The 16,971-nt window shown below is 39.0% G+C and overlaps 1 protein-coding gene across 1 annotated transcript in view; it reads left to right on the forward strand.

Annotated features, from left to right (window-relative positions):
* ENTPD8 (ectonucleoside triphosphate diphosphohydrolase 8) overlaps positions 1 to 16,175 on the forward strand; it is a 21,762-nt gene extending 5,587 nt beyond the window's left edge. Inside the window, exons 2-10 of the mRNA XM_060757758.2 lie at positions 3,858 to 3,985; positions 4,112 to 4,229; positions 4,583 to 4,733; positions 4,997 to 5,156; positions 6,041 to 6,262; positions 11,474 to 11,746; positions 12,476 to 12,586; positions 12,714 to 12,851; positions 14,983 to 16,175. Of these exons, the coding sequence (XP_060613741.2) occupies positions 3,860 to 3,985; positions 4,112 to 4,229; positions 4,583 to 4,733; positions 4,997 to 5,156; positions 6,041 to 6,262; positions 11,474 to 11,746; positions 12,476 to 12,586; positions 12,714 to 12,851; positions 14,983 to 15,165 (1,482 nt within the window). The 5' untranslated portion in view covers positions 3,858 to 3,859 and the 3' untranslated portion in view covers positions 15,166 to 16,175. The remainder of the gene's footprint in view (positions 1 to 3,857; positions 3,986 to 4,111; positions 4,230 to 4,582; positions 4,734 to 4,996; positions 5,157 to 6,040; positions 6,263 to 11,473; positions 11,747 to 12,475; positions 12,587 to 12,713; positions 12,852 to 14,982) is intronic.
* The last annotated feature ends 796 nt before the right edge of the window (positions 16,176 to 16,971 follow it).

A 16,971-nucleotide genomic window follows, 5' to 3' on the forward strand; every position in this document is an offset into this window, starting at 1 on the left:
GAAAGGGAGGAAGAGGACAGGAAAGGTGTATAAGAGAATGCAAAAGTAGAAGGAAGGAAGGAAGGAAGGAAGGAAGGAAGGAAGGAAGGAAGGAAGGAAGGAAAGAAAAGGACAGGAAAGAGAATGCAAAAGAAGAAGGGAGGGAGGGACGAAAGGAGGAGAGGAAAGAAAAAGAATCAGAGAGAGAGAGAAGGAAAGAAATAGGAAGAAGGAAAGAGACAATAGAGAGAGAGAGAGAAAGCAGAAAGAGAGAGAGAAGGGGAGGAAAGAGACCGAGAACAAGGAAGAGAAGGAAAAAATAAAGTAAGAGAAGAAAAGAGAAAGAAAGAATCAGAGAAAGAGAGACAAGGAAAGAGGCAATAGAGAAAGAGAAAAGAGAGAGAAAAGGGAAGGAAAGAGTAAACCAGAGAAAGGGAGAGAAGGAAGGAAAGAGAGAGAGAGAGAGGAAGAAAGAGAAAGAATAAGAGAGAGAAGGAAAGAAATAGGAAGAAGGAAAGAGACAGAGAATAGAGAGAAAACCAGGGAAAGGGAGAGAAGGAAAGAAAAAGAAAAAGGAAGAGAAGGAGAGAAATAAGAGAGAGAGAAGGAAAGAAAGAGAGAATGGCTTTGCGGCCCAGGTGTCCCGTCCCCCCGTCCCCCCCGTCTCAGTGAGTGCCATTCGTGCTATTCCACCCACAATAATGTCAAGAGGCCCTGGTCTAATACTTCTAATATTTCAGGAGTAAACCTGGCCATTATGTCACGATCCATCAAAAAAGCGATGGATCTGATTAAGACGACACCTTTGGGCGGAGAGAGAGAAAGAGGTCACGCCATAAAGGTGCGCAAACAACCCTGAACTCCACCACCGATGGAAATGAACTCCCATGACCAACAGAAAATACTGGAAGGGTTTGGTGGGCATTGACCTTGAGTTTGGGAGTTGTAGTTCACCTACATCCAGAGAGCACTGTGGACTCAAACAATGATGGATCTGGACCAAACTTGGCATCAATACTCAATATACCCAAATGTGAACACTGGTGGAATTTGGGGGAAATAGACCTTGACCTTTGGAAGGTGTAGTTGCTGGGATTTATAGTTCACCTACAATCAAAGAGCATTCTGAACTCCAACAATGGAATTGAACCAAACTTGGTACACAGAACTCCCACGACCAACAGAAAATACTGGGAGGGTTTGGTGGGTATTGACCTTGAGTTTGGGAGTTGTAGTTCACCTACATCCAGAGAGCACTGTGGACTCAAATAATGATGGATCTGGACCAAACTTGGCACGAATACTCCATATGCCCAGTTGTCCATAGACGCCTCCAAGGTCATGTGGCCGACTCTATATCTCCCATGTCGTTGAGCCATGGGGATTAAACTGCATTAATTCCCCAGTGTAGATGCAGGAGCTGGGTTGAATGGAAGGAGGTGGTGAACTTCCTCAGCAATGAACCCGTTCAGAATGTGAAAAGCTAGATCCGGCTTCTATTGTTGGCACGCTATTTCTGGTTTGACCAGATCCCTTCTGCGATTAGATCTTCAGCCAACCTTTGAAAAATCAATCATTCTCTTAATCGCAGACGTTTCGGCAACAAGAACACCACAATGTGACAAATTATCAAAATGGAAAAACAATAAAACATATCTCTCTCTCTCTCTCTCTCTCTCTATATATATATATATATATATTAGTGTGTGTGTGTGTATATATATATCGGTTTATTGGCTTTCTGTTTTTCTGTGTATATAGCTACACACACATAATATTATATTATTGTGAGTGTGTGTATATATATATATATATATATATATATATATTGGTTTTATTGGCTATATTTACATACACAATATTATATTATTGTGCGTGTATATATATATTATTGTGTGTGTGTATATCGGTTTTATTGGCTTTACTTTTTCTGATTTGTCACATTATGTTGTTGTTGCCAATACATACTATTATATTATATGATTTTGTGCGTATATGTATAATATTATTGTGTGTGTGTATAATATTATTGTGAGTGCATATTACATTGTGTGTGTATCAGTTTTACTGGCTTACTGTTTTTTTCTGATAATTGTTGTATTTTGTTGTTGCCAAGATATAATATTATATTATATGACTTTTTTGTGTGTGTGTGTGTATAAATACTATTAGTGTGTGTGTATATATATATATATATAATTGTGTGTGTGTGTGTGTGTATATATATATATATATAATTGTGTGTGTGTGTGTGTATCAGTTTTATTGGCTATACTTTTTTATTTGTCACATTTTGTTGTTGTTGCCAAGATATATTATATTATATAATTGTGTGTGTGTATAAATAATATTAGTGTGTGTATGTGTGTGTATAAATAATATTAGTGTGTGTGTATGTGTGTGTGTGTATAAATAATATTAGTGTGTGTGTATGTGTGTATATAAATAATATTAGTGTGTGTGTATGTATGTGTATAAATAATATTAGTGTGTGTGTATGTGTGAGTGTGTATAAATAATATAAGTGTGTGTGTATGTGTGTGTGTGTATAAATAATATTAGTGTGTGTATGTGTGTGTATAAATAATATTAGTGTGTGTGTATGTGTGTGTGTGTATAAATAATATTAGTGTGTGTATGTGTGTGTATAAATAATATTAGTGTGTGTGTATGTGTGTGTGTGTATAAATAATATAAGTGTGTGCGTATGTGTGTGTGTGTATAAATAATATTAGTGTGTGTGTATGTGTGTGTATAAATAATATTAGTGTGCGTGTATGTGTGTGTATAAATAATATTAGTGTGTGTGTATGTGTGAGTGTGTATAAATAATATAAGTGTGTGTGTATGTGTGTATAAATAATATTAGTGTGTGTGTATGTGTGTGTGTGTATAAATAATATTAGTGTGTGTGTATTGTGTGTGTGTGTGTGTGTGTGTATCGGTTTTATTGGCTTTACTTTTTCTCATTTGTCACATTCTGCTGTTGTTGCCAAGATATAATATTATATTATATGATTTTGTATGTGTGTGTGTGTGTGTGTGTGTGTATATATATATATATACATATATATATATAGTATTATTGTGTGTGTGTATCAGTTTTATTGGCTTTCTGTTTTTCGATAATTTTCGCATTTTGTTGTTGCTGCTGATATTATATTATTTTGTGTGTGTGTGTGTGTATAATTTTATTATTGTGTGTATATAGATATATATATATATAGATATATATAATTGAATGCAACCTACAGACCCAAGAACATACAAGAGTTATGGAACAGAACGAGAAACGAGCTGTTGATCCTCATTTAATTAACCCGCAAAGATGCAAAACTCAACAATTGGGGGGAAGCATCTTTACTGTCAAATTAACCGCTATGGTTCAAAGGCATAGAATCATGGGAGTTGTAGTTTAGCAGAGAAGGCGAAAGACCTTGCCAAACTACAACTCCCAATATTCCATCAGCAAGAGAAAGTGGATTAATTCGGCAGCATAGATGCACCCTCAGAAAGATGTATGCTACCAAATTCATTCTAATCAGGAACAGATTAGAATGTATGCAGACGACGTAGTGCTCGTCTCCTTCTCTTGGTCGGGTCTCAAAACTCTTCTCAAGGCTTTTAGTATTGACTGCCAAGAGGACTATATCTGTCAATAGATTACACCAAGCGCAACAAGATTGGCGAGAGAAAGTGGTACCAAACTGTATTAATTCAACAGCGTAGATGCACCCTCAGCAAGTGTATACTACCAAAATTATTCTAACCAGGAACAGAAAGATCTGCATTCTCATGTATGCAGACGATCTCGTCTTTGTCCCCTTTTCTCGGTTGGGTCTTAAAACTCTTCTGAAATTGTGTTTTTGCATTTGTAGAAATGGCCTTCAAATGGAACAAATGGCTTCCCCGCATCGCTCTGCTGGTTTTGTGTGCCTTTGCCATCATCGCCCTGGTTCTCAGCCTGGTGGGGATACACAGCGTTGCTCTGCCACCCGAAAATAAGGTGAGTTTAAAGTACCGATGGCCAACACAACTGATACTACACATTGGATCGAATCTCAAGTGCATCCACACTGGAGAGTTGATGCGGTTTGATCCTGCCTTAATGCATTGACTGTTTCCCCACCAGTATGGACTGGTTTTCGACGCTGGGTCGTCCCACACCTCCCTGTTTGTGTACCAGTGGCCGATGGACAAAGAGAACAACACCGGAGTGGTCAGCCAGACCTTTTCCTGCCACGTCAACGGTCAGTTCTTGCCTTTTTGCAAAATAACATAAAGGAGCATCTAGGACAGGCCTGGGCCAACTGCAAATTTGGACTGCAAATCCAATTGTGGGAGTTGTAGTCCAAAACACCTAGAGGGCTGAAGTTGGCCCATGCCCCCCCCCCAACATATATTTATATATATATATATAGGCACTTGGGATTCTAAGATGCAACACATCAAAGAATTCAGAGAAATACAAGATTTCAAATGGGCTGAAACACCTGGCCCGGATGGTTAACTCAGCAGGCCAGGGATTATCCATTTTTCCTAAGCATTTTTCTTGACTTTCCCTAAATTCATTCTGGATTATTTATATGTATTGATTCTGCAGGATCTGGGATCTCGTCCTATACCAAGAACCCTACGGAGGCGGGCGCCTCGCTCCGGCCATGCCTGGATGAAGCCATGAGGGTGATCCCTCCGGAGAGGCAGCGAGAGGCTCCTGCCTATTTGGGGGCCACCGCTGGCATGCGGCTCCTCAGGTAAGGACGACAGGTGTGCATTTCCTGGTTTCTTTGCATCAACACCTGGCTTGGGCCAACTTTGGCCCTCCAGTATTTTGGACTGCAAGTCCCACAATTCCCAACAGCCTACCGGAAGTTGCAGTCCAAGACATCTGAAGGGCCAAAGTTGGCCCAGGCCAGGTATTGATGCAAAGGAACAATGAAATGCTTTATTATTATTATTATTATTATTATTAATAATAATAATAATAATAATAATGAGGGTCCAAATTTCCCTGCAGAAAGCAGAACCCGTCCACATCAGATCAGATTTTGGAGGAAGTGGGGAAGGCCATCCGGGAATATCCCGTGAGTTTCCGAGGCGCTCGGATCATTTCGGGCGAAGACGAAGGCGCTTACGGGTGGATCACCATCAATTACCTGCTGCATTCGTTCACTCAGGTGAGGCCCGGGATGCGGTCCCATTGTGGCTTTGGATATAAAGAACACCACTCAGGTACCCTCACTGATTGACTTTGCCAACTTCATGGCTACTCAATGCTATTCAAGCTTACTAATTACAAGTGTTAATGTTGCAATTAATACCTCCTAAACAGAGGGTGCCTCCAGGCAACAACAGCCAGGCCAGTTCTATGCAGAGTCCCTCACTGATTGACTTTGCCAACTTCATGGCTACTCAGTGCTATTCCAGCTTGCTAATTACAAGTGTGAATGTTGCAATTAATGCCTCCTAAACAGAGGATGCCTCCAGGCAACGACAGTTAGGCTATCTCTATGCAGGGACCCTCTCTGATTGACTTTGCCAACTTCATGGCTACTCAGTGCTATTCAAGCTTGCTAATTACAAGTGTGAATGTTGCAATCAATACCTCCCAAACAGAGGGTGCCTCCAGGCAACAACAGCCAGGACAGTTCTATGCAGAGAAACTCATTGATTGACTTTGCCAACTTCATGGCTACTCAATTCTATTCAAGCTTGCCAATGACAAGTGTGAATGTTGCAATTTATACCGCCCAAACAGAGGGTGCCTCCAGGCAATAACAGCCAGGCCAGTTCTATTCAGAGACCCTCACTGATTGTCTTTGCCATTTTCATGGCTACTCAATGCTATTCAAGTTTGCTAATTACAAGTGTGAATGTTGCACTTAATACCTCCTAAACAGAGGATGCCTCCAGGCAACAACAGCTAGGCTACCTTTATGCAGGGACCCTCACTGATTGACTTTGCCAACTTCATGGCTACTCAATGCTGTCAAGCTTGCTCATTGCAATATCTTGTATGCACACACCACCACCACTTGTTTCACTATGTTTGTCTGCGCAGTATTCTGCCAAGGACCGGGACTGGGTCCACCCCACATCGGCTGGCCTCTTGGGGGCCTTGGACCTCGGTGGGGCTTCGACCCAGATCAGCTTCCTTCCTACCGAAAGCATCGCCAACTCATTTCGTTTTCGACTCTACGGCTTCGACTACGGCATCTACACCCACAGCTACTTGTGCTACGGGCAGAACGAGGCCCTGAACCAAGTCATCCGGGTTCTCCTCGTAAGTCGCTTTGGGATATTAATTACAGAATCTTAGAGTTGGAATGGACCCCCAGGGGACATCTAGTCCAACCTCACTTTGGGATAATAATAATAATAATAATAATAATAATAATAATAATAGAACCCTTGAGTTGGAAGGGATCCCCAGAGGTCATCTAGTCCAACCTCACTTTGAGATATTAATAATAATAGTAATAAAATTGGGATAATAATAATAATAATAATAGAATCCTAGAGTTGGAAGGTACCCCCAGAGGTTATCTAGTCCAATCTCGCTTTGGGATATTAATAATAATAATAGAATTTGAATAATAATAGATTATGATATTGAAAATAATAATAATAATAATAATAATAATAATAGAATCCTAGAGTTGGTACCCCCAGAGGTCATCTAGTCAAACCTCACTTTGGGATAATAATAATAATAATAATAATAGTTATAGAATTGGGATAACAACAACAACAACAACAACAACAATATGATGATGATGATGATAATAATAATAATAATAATAATAATAATAGAATCCTAGAGTTGGAAGGGATCCCCAGAGGTCATCTAGTCCAACCTCACTTTGGGACATTACTAATAATAGAATTGGGATAATAATAATAATAATAGTAATAGTAATATATAATATGATGAAAATAATAATAATAATAATAATAATAATAATAATAATAACCCTAGAGTTGGAAGGGACCCCCAGAGGTCATCTAGTCCAACCTCACTTTGGGACATTACTAATAATAGAATTGGGATAATAATAATAATAATAATAATAATAATAATATGATGATGATGATGATGGTGATGATGATAAAATCCTAGAGTTGGAAGGGACCCCCAAAGATCATCTAGTCCAATCGCAATATCCCAAAGTGAGATTGGACTAGATGACCTTTGGGGGTCCCTTCCAACTCTAGGATTTTATTATCATCATCATCAATGATGATAATAACAACAATGATGATAATAATAACAAAATCCTAGATTTGGAAGGGACCCCAGAGGTCATCCAGTCCAGTCACCATCTGCCATAAAAAGAAGGAAGACAATCCGATTCGTCCCGACAGATGGACATCTGGCCTATGCTTCAAAAACCTCAAGAGAAGGAGACTCCAATACTATCCTAGTATTGTCTCATATATATATATATACACACACACACACACACACCAAGAAGACACATAGAATCATAGAATCAAAGAGTTGGAAGAGACCTCATGGGCCATCCAGTCCAACCCCCTGCCAAGAAGCAGGAATATTGCATTCAAATCACCCCTGACAGATGGCCATCCAGCCTCTGCTTAAAAGCTTCCAAAGAAGGAGCTTCCACCACACTCCAGGGCAGAGAGTTCCACTGCTGAACGGCTCTCACAGTCAGGATCCCTCTCGACAGATGGCCATCCATCCCCTGCTTAAAAACCTCAAAGGGAGGAGATTCCAATGGACTCCCAGGCAGCATATCCCACTGCCAACAATAATAATAGCAATAATAATAGCAATAATAACAACAACAATAGCAATAATAATAACAACAATAGCAATAATAACAACAATTATAGCAATAAGAATAACAATAATAGCAATAATAATAACAATAATAGCAATAGTAATAGTAGTAATAATAATAGCAGCAATAATAATAGCGATGCTACTACTACTAATAACAACAATAATAGCAATAATAATAGCAATACTAGCAATACTATTATGAATAATAATAGCAATAATAATAATAATAATACTTCATGGGCAGGGACATGTTTAGACTTGGCTCCCATCTCCATATACACGCAGACATACTATATGCAAATAATGGTTCCAGTCCAAAGCCTTTCATACAAGCAATATTGTTTATTCTATCAATCAACAACCAAAAGATGTAAATCTATATATTCTTGGGAATGTTATCAGCTGTTTGGTTACACCCGGAAGATAAACTTTCACCCAGCGGTCGCTGCAATCTGGATTTTAGATTAGATTAATGGACCTGTTTTCATTAGAAAAATTCCTTTCTGATTGGAGATAAGGCCCTGAAAGTAAATGCCAGGGAAGGATCGCCATCTACACTGTAGAATTAACTCAGTTTGATCCCATATTAACTGCCCATGTTCAATGCCGTGGGATACTGGGAGTTGTAGGTTGCACTATTTGAGTCCTTTTTAAAATAAAAATCTCTCTCTCTCTCTCTAATATGTTATAATAATAAATATAAAATAATAAATACATATATTAATATAGAATAATAAATATAAAAATATAATATTATATAATAATATATAATATTGGTGCATATACTATAATATAAATCAATAATAATAAATGAAACAATAATAAATGTATAAAACATAATATTACATGATACTAGAATATAATATCAATATACTATTATTATTATATACTATAATATGTTTATTTTATATATATGTTTATATTATATAAATAATATTTGTATTTATTAATATATAATATAAATTGATAATATAAATACACATACTATAATCATATATAATAAATATAAAATATATTAAATGAAATAATAATAAATACAAATATAAAATATAAAATAATACTAATATATAATATAATAAAATGGTATATTACAATAAATATATAATATCTAATAATAATGAAAAAATATATAGTATAATAATATAAAACAATACTAATATATAATATAAATACACATACTAAAATAATATAATAATAAATATAAAGTATATAATCATAATAAAGAAAATTAGAAAATATATTATGAAATAATACTAATATAAATAAAATGCTATAATATATTACAATATAATATAATAATATGAAACAATACTAATATAAATACACATACTAAAATAATATATAATAATAAATACAAAATATATAATCATAATAAATAAACAAAGTTAGAAAATATATTATGAAATGATACTAATATAAATAAAATGCTATAATATAGAACAAAAATATATAGTAATAAATGAAATAATACTAATATATAAATATACTATAATAATAAATAATATATAATGTATAAAATTATAAAATATAATAATATGAACTAATACTAATTTATAATATAAATACACCTACTATAATATATATAAAATAAACCTAAAATAAATAATAATTAAAATGAAATAATAATAAATGAATAAAATACAATATTAATATATATAATAAAATGATAATCTATAATAATAACATATGTAATAATAATTAATATATAAATATAATAATGTGAAATAACATATAAATACATATTCCATAATTATATATATATATATATATATATATATATATATATATATAATCACAATAATAATAATATTCTATGTCTTGTGATTGTGAATGCTTGCTTGGAGATTGTTCCCAGCATTAGATATTTTGCCTTTTATAACACAATATGTCAGGGACAATATGACATTTTTCGGGGCCCAAAAAAGCCTTAAAATCCATGCTTTATCCCATATATATATCCCAAACCAATGCAAATTAAAACAGCGTCAATGCAGTAAAGCATCAATATAGCAACTGCAAAGCATTTCAACTGCTCTCCTTAATGTTTGGAGCCATAAAACACATGAAAAATCTCAAGGGACTGAAAAGTTATAGCAGAACTTGGAAAATGCAAGGCTTCCCATGCTATTTCCACTTTAAAAAGTGCCTTTCCAACTTACTTTGTGAGGAGCAAATCCATCCAAGGCTTGCAATGGAGACCTTGGCAAAGGCAGGTGCTTTGCATCTGCAATCAAGACATGCAAGCAGCTTGGCTGGATTATCCCATGGTGTTTGGGTGCATCTACACTGTGGGATTAATGCAGTTTGATCCCACTTTAACTGCTATGACTCAATGCTATGGGGTCCTGGGAGCTGTAGTGTGCTGAGGTACCAGCACTTTTGGACTATTATTATTATTATTATTATTATTTTGGACAATTATTATTATTATTATTATTATTTGATACACAACAGTAAACAAGTGTTGTATTGGATCCCTCGTCGGACACTTCCCAAGTGTCTAGGACTGTGTGATATCAGTGAATAATGCGTGCAGATCCGCATAGGGTGGCCTTTTGCAGCTGACAGGTGGTCATTTTGTCAGCGCCTATTGTTTTTAAGTGTAGGCCAAGGTCTTGAGGCACTACACCCAGTGTGCCGATCACCACTGGGACCACTTTGACTGGCTTGTGCTAGAGTCTTTGCAGTTCAGTCTTTAAATTCTCATATTATGTGAGCTTTTCCAGTTGCTGCTCATCTATTATTATTATTATTATTATTATTATTATTAGATACACAACAAGATGAGTCCACAGCAAACAAGTGTTGTATTGGATCCCATGTTGAACACTTCCCAAGTGTCCAGGACTATATGATGTATCGGCGAATCATGTGTGCAGATCCAAGTAGGGTGGCCTTTTGCAGCTGACAGGTGGTCATTTTGTCAGCGCTGATTGTTTTTAAGTGCAGGCCAAGGTCCTGAGGCACTGCACCCAAGTTGTAGGTTTTTCTGGGCTATATGGCCATGTTCTAGAGGCATTTTCTCCTGACGTTTCACCTGCATCTATGGCAAGCATCCTCAGAGGTAGTGAGGTGTGCAGATCTGAGTAGGGTGGCCTTTTGCAGCTGACCGATTATAATTTTGTCAGCGTTGATTGTTTTTTAGTGCAGGCCACGGTCTTGAGGCACTGCACCCAGTGTGCCAATCACCACTGGGACCACCTTGACTGGCTTGTGCCAGAGTCTTTGCAGTTCCATCTTTAGATTCCCATATTATGTGAGCTTTTCCAGTTGCTGCTCATCAATTATTATTATTATTATTATTATTAGATACACAACAAGATGAGTCCACAGCAAACAAGTGTTGTATTGGATCCCATGTCGAACACTTCCCAAGTGTCCAGGACTGTGTGATGTATCAGCAAATAATGTGTGCAGGGTGGCCTTTTGCAGCTGACCGATTGTAATTTTGTCAGCGTTGATTGTTTTTTAGTGCAGGCCAAGGTCTTGAGGCACTGCACCCACTGTGCCGATCACCAATGAGACCACCTTGACTGGCTTGTGCCAGCTTCTTTGCAGTTCGATCTTTAAATTCTCATATTCTGTAAGTTTTTCCAATTGCTGCTTGTCTATTATTATTATTATTATTATTATTATTATTATTATTATTATTATTTCAGGGTTCTGACCTGCCTTTTTCTCCCCCAGAATGACAGCTCCTCTTCATCCACCCTGGATCATCCCTGTTACCCCAAAGGCTATAACGAATCCATCGAGGTGGCTTCCCTATTCAACTCTTCATGCGCCAACAACCAGACCAAGCCGCCAGACGCTGCCTCAAAAGTGTTCCTGGTGGGCACGGGCAATGCTCGCCTTTGCCGCGAAGCCATCAGGAACATCTTCAACTTCTCCAACTGCAGCCATAACAAATCCTGCGGCTTCAACGGGGTCTACCAACCGAGGGTTGATGGAAAATTCCTGGTATAGTGTCCTAAATTGCTGCTGCTATTATGATTATTATGATTATGATTATAATTATTATTATTCTTGTTTTAATATTTCTTCTTGTTATATTCTTCTTGGCCCAAATCTATCGTTGGGGGGGGGGGTTCAGAATGCTCTGTGATTGTAGGTGAACTATAAATCCCAGGAACTACAACTCCCAAATGGCAAAATCAATTTTTTTGAGTGAAGGACATACATTGGGTTGTTATGTGTCTTGCGTCCAAATTTGGTGTCAATTCGTCCAGAGGGTTTTGAGTTCTGTTAATCCCACAAACGAACATTACATTTTTATTTATATAGATATTATATCACATATTTTTTATTATATTTCTTTTATTGCTATATTATTATTACTGTTTTTTAGACTATGTAATATATTTCCTACCTCCATAATCCTCTCAAGAATCCATTGTTTCTCGTTTTGTTTCTGGGTTATAAATGTTATTATTATAGTTCTTATATTATTATTATTATTACTCTGAGATGGAAGAATATATAAATGACTGTTTGTTTTCTGATGTGTCTATGGACCATAATAAATACTATTGTTGTATTTATTATTATTGACTCTCCAGTGAACCAGCACTCCTGGGGATTGGTAGATACCAGATAAATATAATTTCTGTTTGCAGTCCCAAACCACATTAATTCCATGGTGCGGATGCACCTGAAACCTCTCATTCATTGCCTAACGTTCCCTTGCAGGCCTTTTCCGCCTACTACTATACCTTCAGTTTCCTCAATCTCACTGAAACGCATCCACTGCCTGTCGTCGAAGATGCGATTAATGCCTTCTGCGACCGAACATGGAAGGATGTACGTATCCGGCATCTATCATACGTCTCGAACGTATATGACTTGTAACACAGCTTCTGGCAGGAAATGTTTGGAGTGGGCCCTGATGTCCTTCTTTGTTTACATACTCATCCCTTCTATTTTCCAGCTGAATACAAGCTATCCGAAACAAAACTCAACCCGCTTATTAAATTACTGCGCCAGCGCCAACTACATCCTCACCCTGTTGTTGGACGGCTATGGCTTCAGCAACACGAGTTGGGAAAACATCGCCTTCCAGATGCAGGTGAGAGATGCAAACATGGGCCGAGCATCCGTTAGCGTTTGGAAATGATAGCGGGTTGGACTGGATGGTCTCTTCCAACTCTATCATTATATGATTTCACAGTATGCACACAACCGTCAACGGCTGTGAAATCATAAAATAATAGAGACCACGCGGGCCATCCAGTCCAACTGAAATCATGGAGGAATTGAAAAGGGTCTGGCCCTGAAGGAGAGACCCTGCGGACCCACCAAAGAGGGCTCGCTACAATGGTGAGCAAAGAGAAGCCCAATTTAAAAGGTTTTTCCTAACTTCCCAAAAGAAATCTCACCAAAGTTGAAGCAAGCACCACCGAGATGGTTTTATTGCCATTCAGCTGAAAAGGATGCAAAGCAGCAATATTTCGCCAAGCTAAGCATACAGTGTACAAAAATAAAGGCCTTTTTATACAGCTGCCAGGTTTGAATCTCCCATTCCCCGCCCTCTGCCAGCTCGACGATGATTGGCTGGCACTCTACAGCTGGGAGGAGGCTTGGCCACCTCCTGAGCGCCTGGGCCAACCACTGGGCTTCTGCTGCCTTGGCGTCCTGACGCATCAGGAGAGAGGGAGGCGGGACGAGAGGGAAACAATGGATTCTTGAGAGGATCATGGAGGTAGGAAATGTCCAAGTGACCAGCGAGTCCTAAGGGCCTGCAAGCCAGTCTGGCTATTGTCACTGAGTGGTTGCAATAAACATTGATGTTTGGCGATCCTGCCATAATTCGGATTTTTCAAGTGCTGAGACATAGGAACAATGGGGGAATTTTGGTGAAAGTATCCTCCTGAGTGCCTGGGCCAATTGCTGGGCTTCTGCTGCCTTGGCGTCCTGACGAATCAGGTGAGAGGGAGGCGGGACGAGAGGGAAACAATGGATTCTTGAGAGGATTATGGAGGTAGGAAATGTCCAAGTGACCAGCGAGTCCTAAGGGCCTGCGAGCCAGTCTGGCTATTGTCACTGAGTGGTTACAATAAACATTGATGTTTGACCATCCTGCCATAATTCAGATTTTTCCAGTGCTGAGACACTGGGGGGGACTTTGGAACAAAAAGGCAGAAAGGTTACACATTGCAAGGAGGGGAATGGATAAGGAAAACGACCTTAGAACACATGATTATTCAGCAGGTAAAGAGTTCTTTTTAACAGCGGTCCTGGGAGACATAGTTTCTCAGGCTTAGAAAACTGAAAGACTGAAAACATAGTCTTCAGAATCCCTGGGTGGAGTTACGTCCCAAAAGAAGCCAGAGAGCGAGCTCTGAGACAGGGAGGGTGGCTGGAGAGAAATATAATGAGCAGAGAGAGCTTAAACTATCAGAGGCTTTCTAATGGGGGAACCAGCTATCCAGAAAGAGAAGAAAAGAGGAAAGATACATGATGGCTCAGAAAGGCACATTACAGCAAGAGAAGCACAGAGTTCAGGGTAACCAATTTATTGAAGGATCATAAGCAGTCTGTAATTAGTTTCCTGATTGTCTGAACATGCTCAGAGCCAAACAATTACACTTTAAGTGTCTGCAGCCTTTGGAACTCTTTGCTGCAGGCACAAAGGGAACAAATAATAATTTTGCCCAGGGAGGGTTCATGCAACAATAATAGGTTTTCCTACTTAAGGAGCATAGTTTGCTTCCCTCTTAACTTAAAGAGTCATTGTCTTTGGTAATGTAAACATGTTGTTTTCCACTGAGACTTAATCATTTGTTTCTGCTCATCAGCAGCTCTTATCAGAAACTTTTATTACAGTCCCATCAGGTCAGTCGATTTCCAGGCCTCATTTCTTAGGATGGCATCTCCAAGTTATATAGACCCCAGTCTTATTCCTGTTAAGCAATTTTATTCAAACCATACATTATATATTTGTGACAATCTAGCCAATGTTCGGTTCTCTTCTCCAGGAGTAGGGAGAAAGGATAGTAACGTATGCATGAAGTGTGAATGTTTGTGTGTGTGTGAATACTGAGTACAATGTAATATACTCTTTGTTTGTGTAACCAATGTAGCTATAGAGTCTGTTGGCTCTTGAATTATGGACGGCATCTCTGTGGGCACGATTTGCCACAATGCCCACTCACCTCCTTGGTGATCTTGTGCCTTTTGTTTCTTTCCCATTTTGGCAGGCAGGGAACTCAGACATCGGCTGGACGCTGGGCTATATGCTGAACCTCACCAACATGATCCCCTCGGAGATGCCCCAAACATTGCGAGGCCATGAAGAAGGACCCTGGGTGGCCAGTGTCTTCTTCATCGTGGTCACCTTGGCGCTGGCCATCGTCTTGCTCCTCATAAACTTCTTTCAGTGAAAGAAGGGATTGGCACACATTGAGGACATGGATGCCAAACTGTGTCAGTTCCCGATCCTCTCGTTTCACCACAAGCAAAGACACTCCTTTGTTGTTAGACTTATGGGGGATGTCCTATCTCCGCAAAGTGGACCTCCATGGCTTCTTACCCAACGGATGCTTCTTTTCTCTTGTTCTTCCAAGCTCTTTTCTCTGCCTCTGAAGATGGAAACCCAGCCAGGGAAACAACTTGAACCAGAGCTTACTATTAATCGATTGTTGGAGCTATATTCCAGGGGAAAATCATTCCCAAGACATATGGGTAACTGAGGGGTTGAAATCACTCAGTGCCTAGAGACGAAGGACTAGAATGACACCTCCAGTCAAGTGAGACAGATGCCATGTATGGGGTGTCAACACAGAGATAAGCACAAACGGCAAAGGCCCGACTGTGTGCTTGATCTCTCTCTTCCGCCATGACCGTCTGAGTATGAGTAACTAAATAATTTGGAACAATAATAGCCAGTGAACTGTCAAGGGCTCTTCGCTGAAAGACAGTGATTGAAGAAACACAGAGGCAGGGGAAGAGCAGAGAGGTGCAGCAAAGCATGCATGTTACAGATGTCGCTCACGTCTGTGACTGCAAATCCAGGGGAAACCTAAGTTCCTGTGACTGCGCGAGTGGCGCCACCTGTGTGTAAAATGCAAAGGTTTAAACTGTATAACATGCCCATACTTGCTTACTTTGTAAATGTATAATTGGATTGATTGGTTATTTATAGCTGTCAATCAATGTTGTTTGCATCAGTTATATTGCTTCCTCAGCCTAATTGTTTGGCTCCACCTCTTCCTGGAGGAGGACAGAGCTTTTCCTTTTCCATTCTACCATCAAACTTTCTATCAGATAGAAGTGAGAAAGAGACTTGGCTCTAAAGCCCTTAATTAAGTTACCTCTCATCACCAATTCTAAGGTTTTTACCCTTGGGACTCATGCTTCCAGTCCCAGATCGCCCTGGACAATGTTGAGGAGACCCAAGCGCCTTCAAGCCGGTCCTTTGGCATCAAAAGGAAGACTCTATGCCTTCAACATAGGCCATTGGACTGGGGGTTGTGTTTGTTCCGACCTTCACAGCCACTGAGAGAAGAGGGAACAGGAAAAGCTTCTCAGCTGCAAAATCTCCTTGGACCCAAGACGACCAGAGACTGTAATGTATATTTCCTTTACCCCCTTTGAAACTTCCAGCTTATTGCCTTAAAGGGATAACTCTTTGTGAAGAATAAAACCTATTTTGAGTTATCTACAGTGTTTTGGTCCTTGGGAGTTCCAGTTCTCTAAAGGAAGGCAAGAAGCAATCCCCTGGGGGAAAGATGTCACGTCTATGTCTCTTTCACTAAGAGTTATAGCCCCCAGGCACGACAGCATAGTTTCTTTTTGAGGACCCCTTACACTTAGTCTCACCAAAAACGTGCCTTCGTCAATCTCATCAAGATCATCATATTATCAATCTACCTTTCAGGGTTGTCACCACGATCAGGAATCGGAATGCTTTGAAACCCTGGATGCTGCTATTCATATTATTATTTGGACACTTACCTCCAACACAAACTTGCCTCAGCCTTAAAGAAAACATTACAAAAAATAAGAAATGGAGCAACTCTTGTCCTCATTGGTTGATCGCGATGCTTTGAGAGATTGAGAACAACCAGAACATTTTTTCTTCTTTTTGGAGGATTCCTTCAATATATGACTCCCAAAGCAAGGCTGTGCAATGCACAAAGATGGAAAGTGTAAAGCAGTGTTTCTCAACTTTCCTAATGCTGCGACCC

This window comes from Anolis sagrei, chromosome 11 (genome assembly GCF_037176765.1).
Source record: "Anolis sagrei isolate rAnoSag1 chromosome 11, rAnoSag1.mat, whole genome shotgun sequence".
Taxonomy (NCBI): domain Eukaryota; kingdom Metazoa; phylum Chordata; class Lepidosauria; order Squamata; family Dactyloidae; genus Anolis; species Anolis sagrei.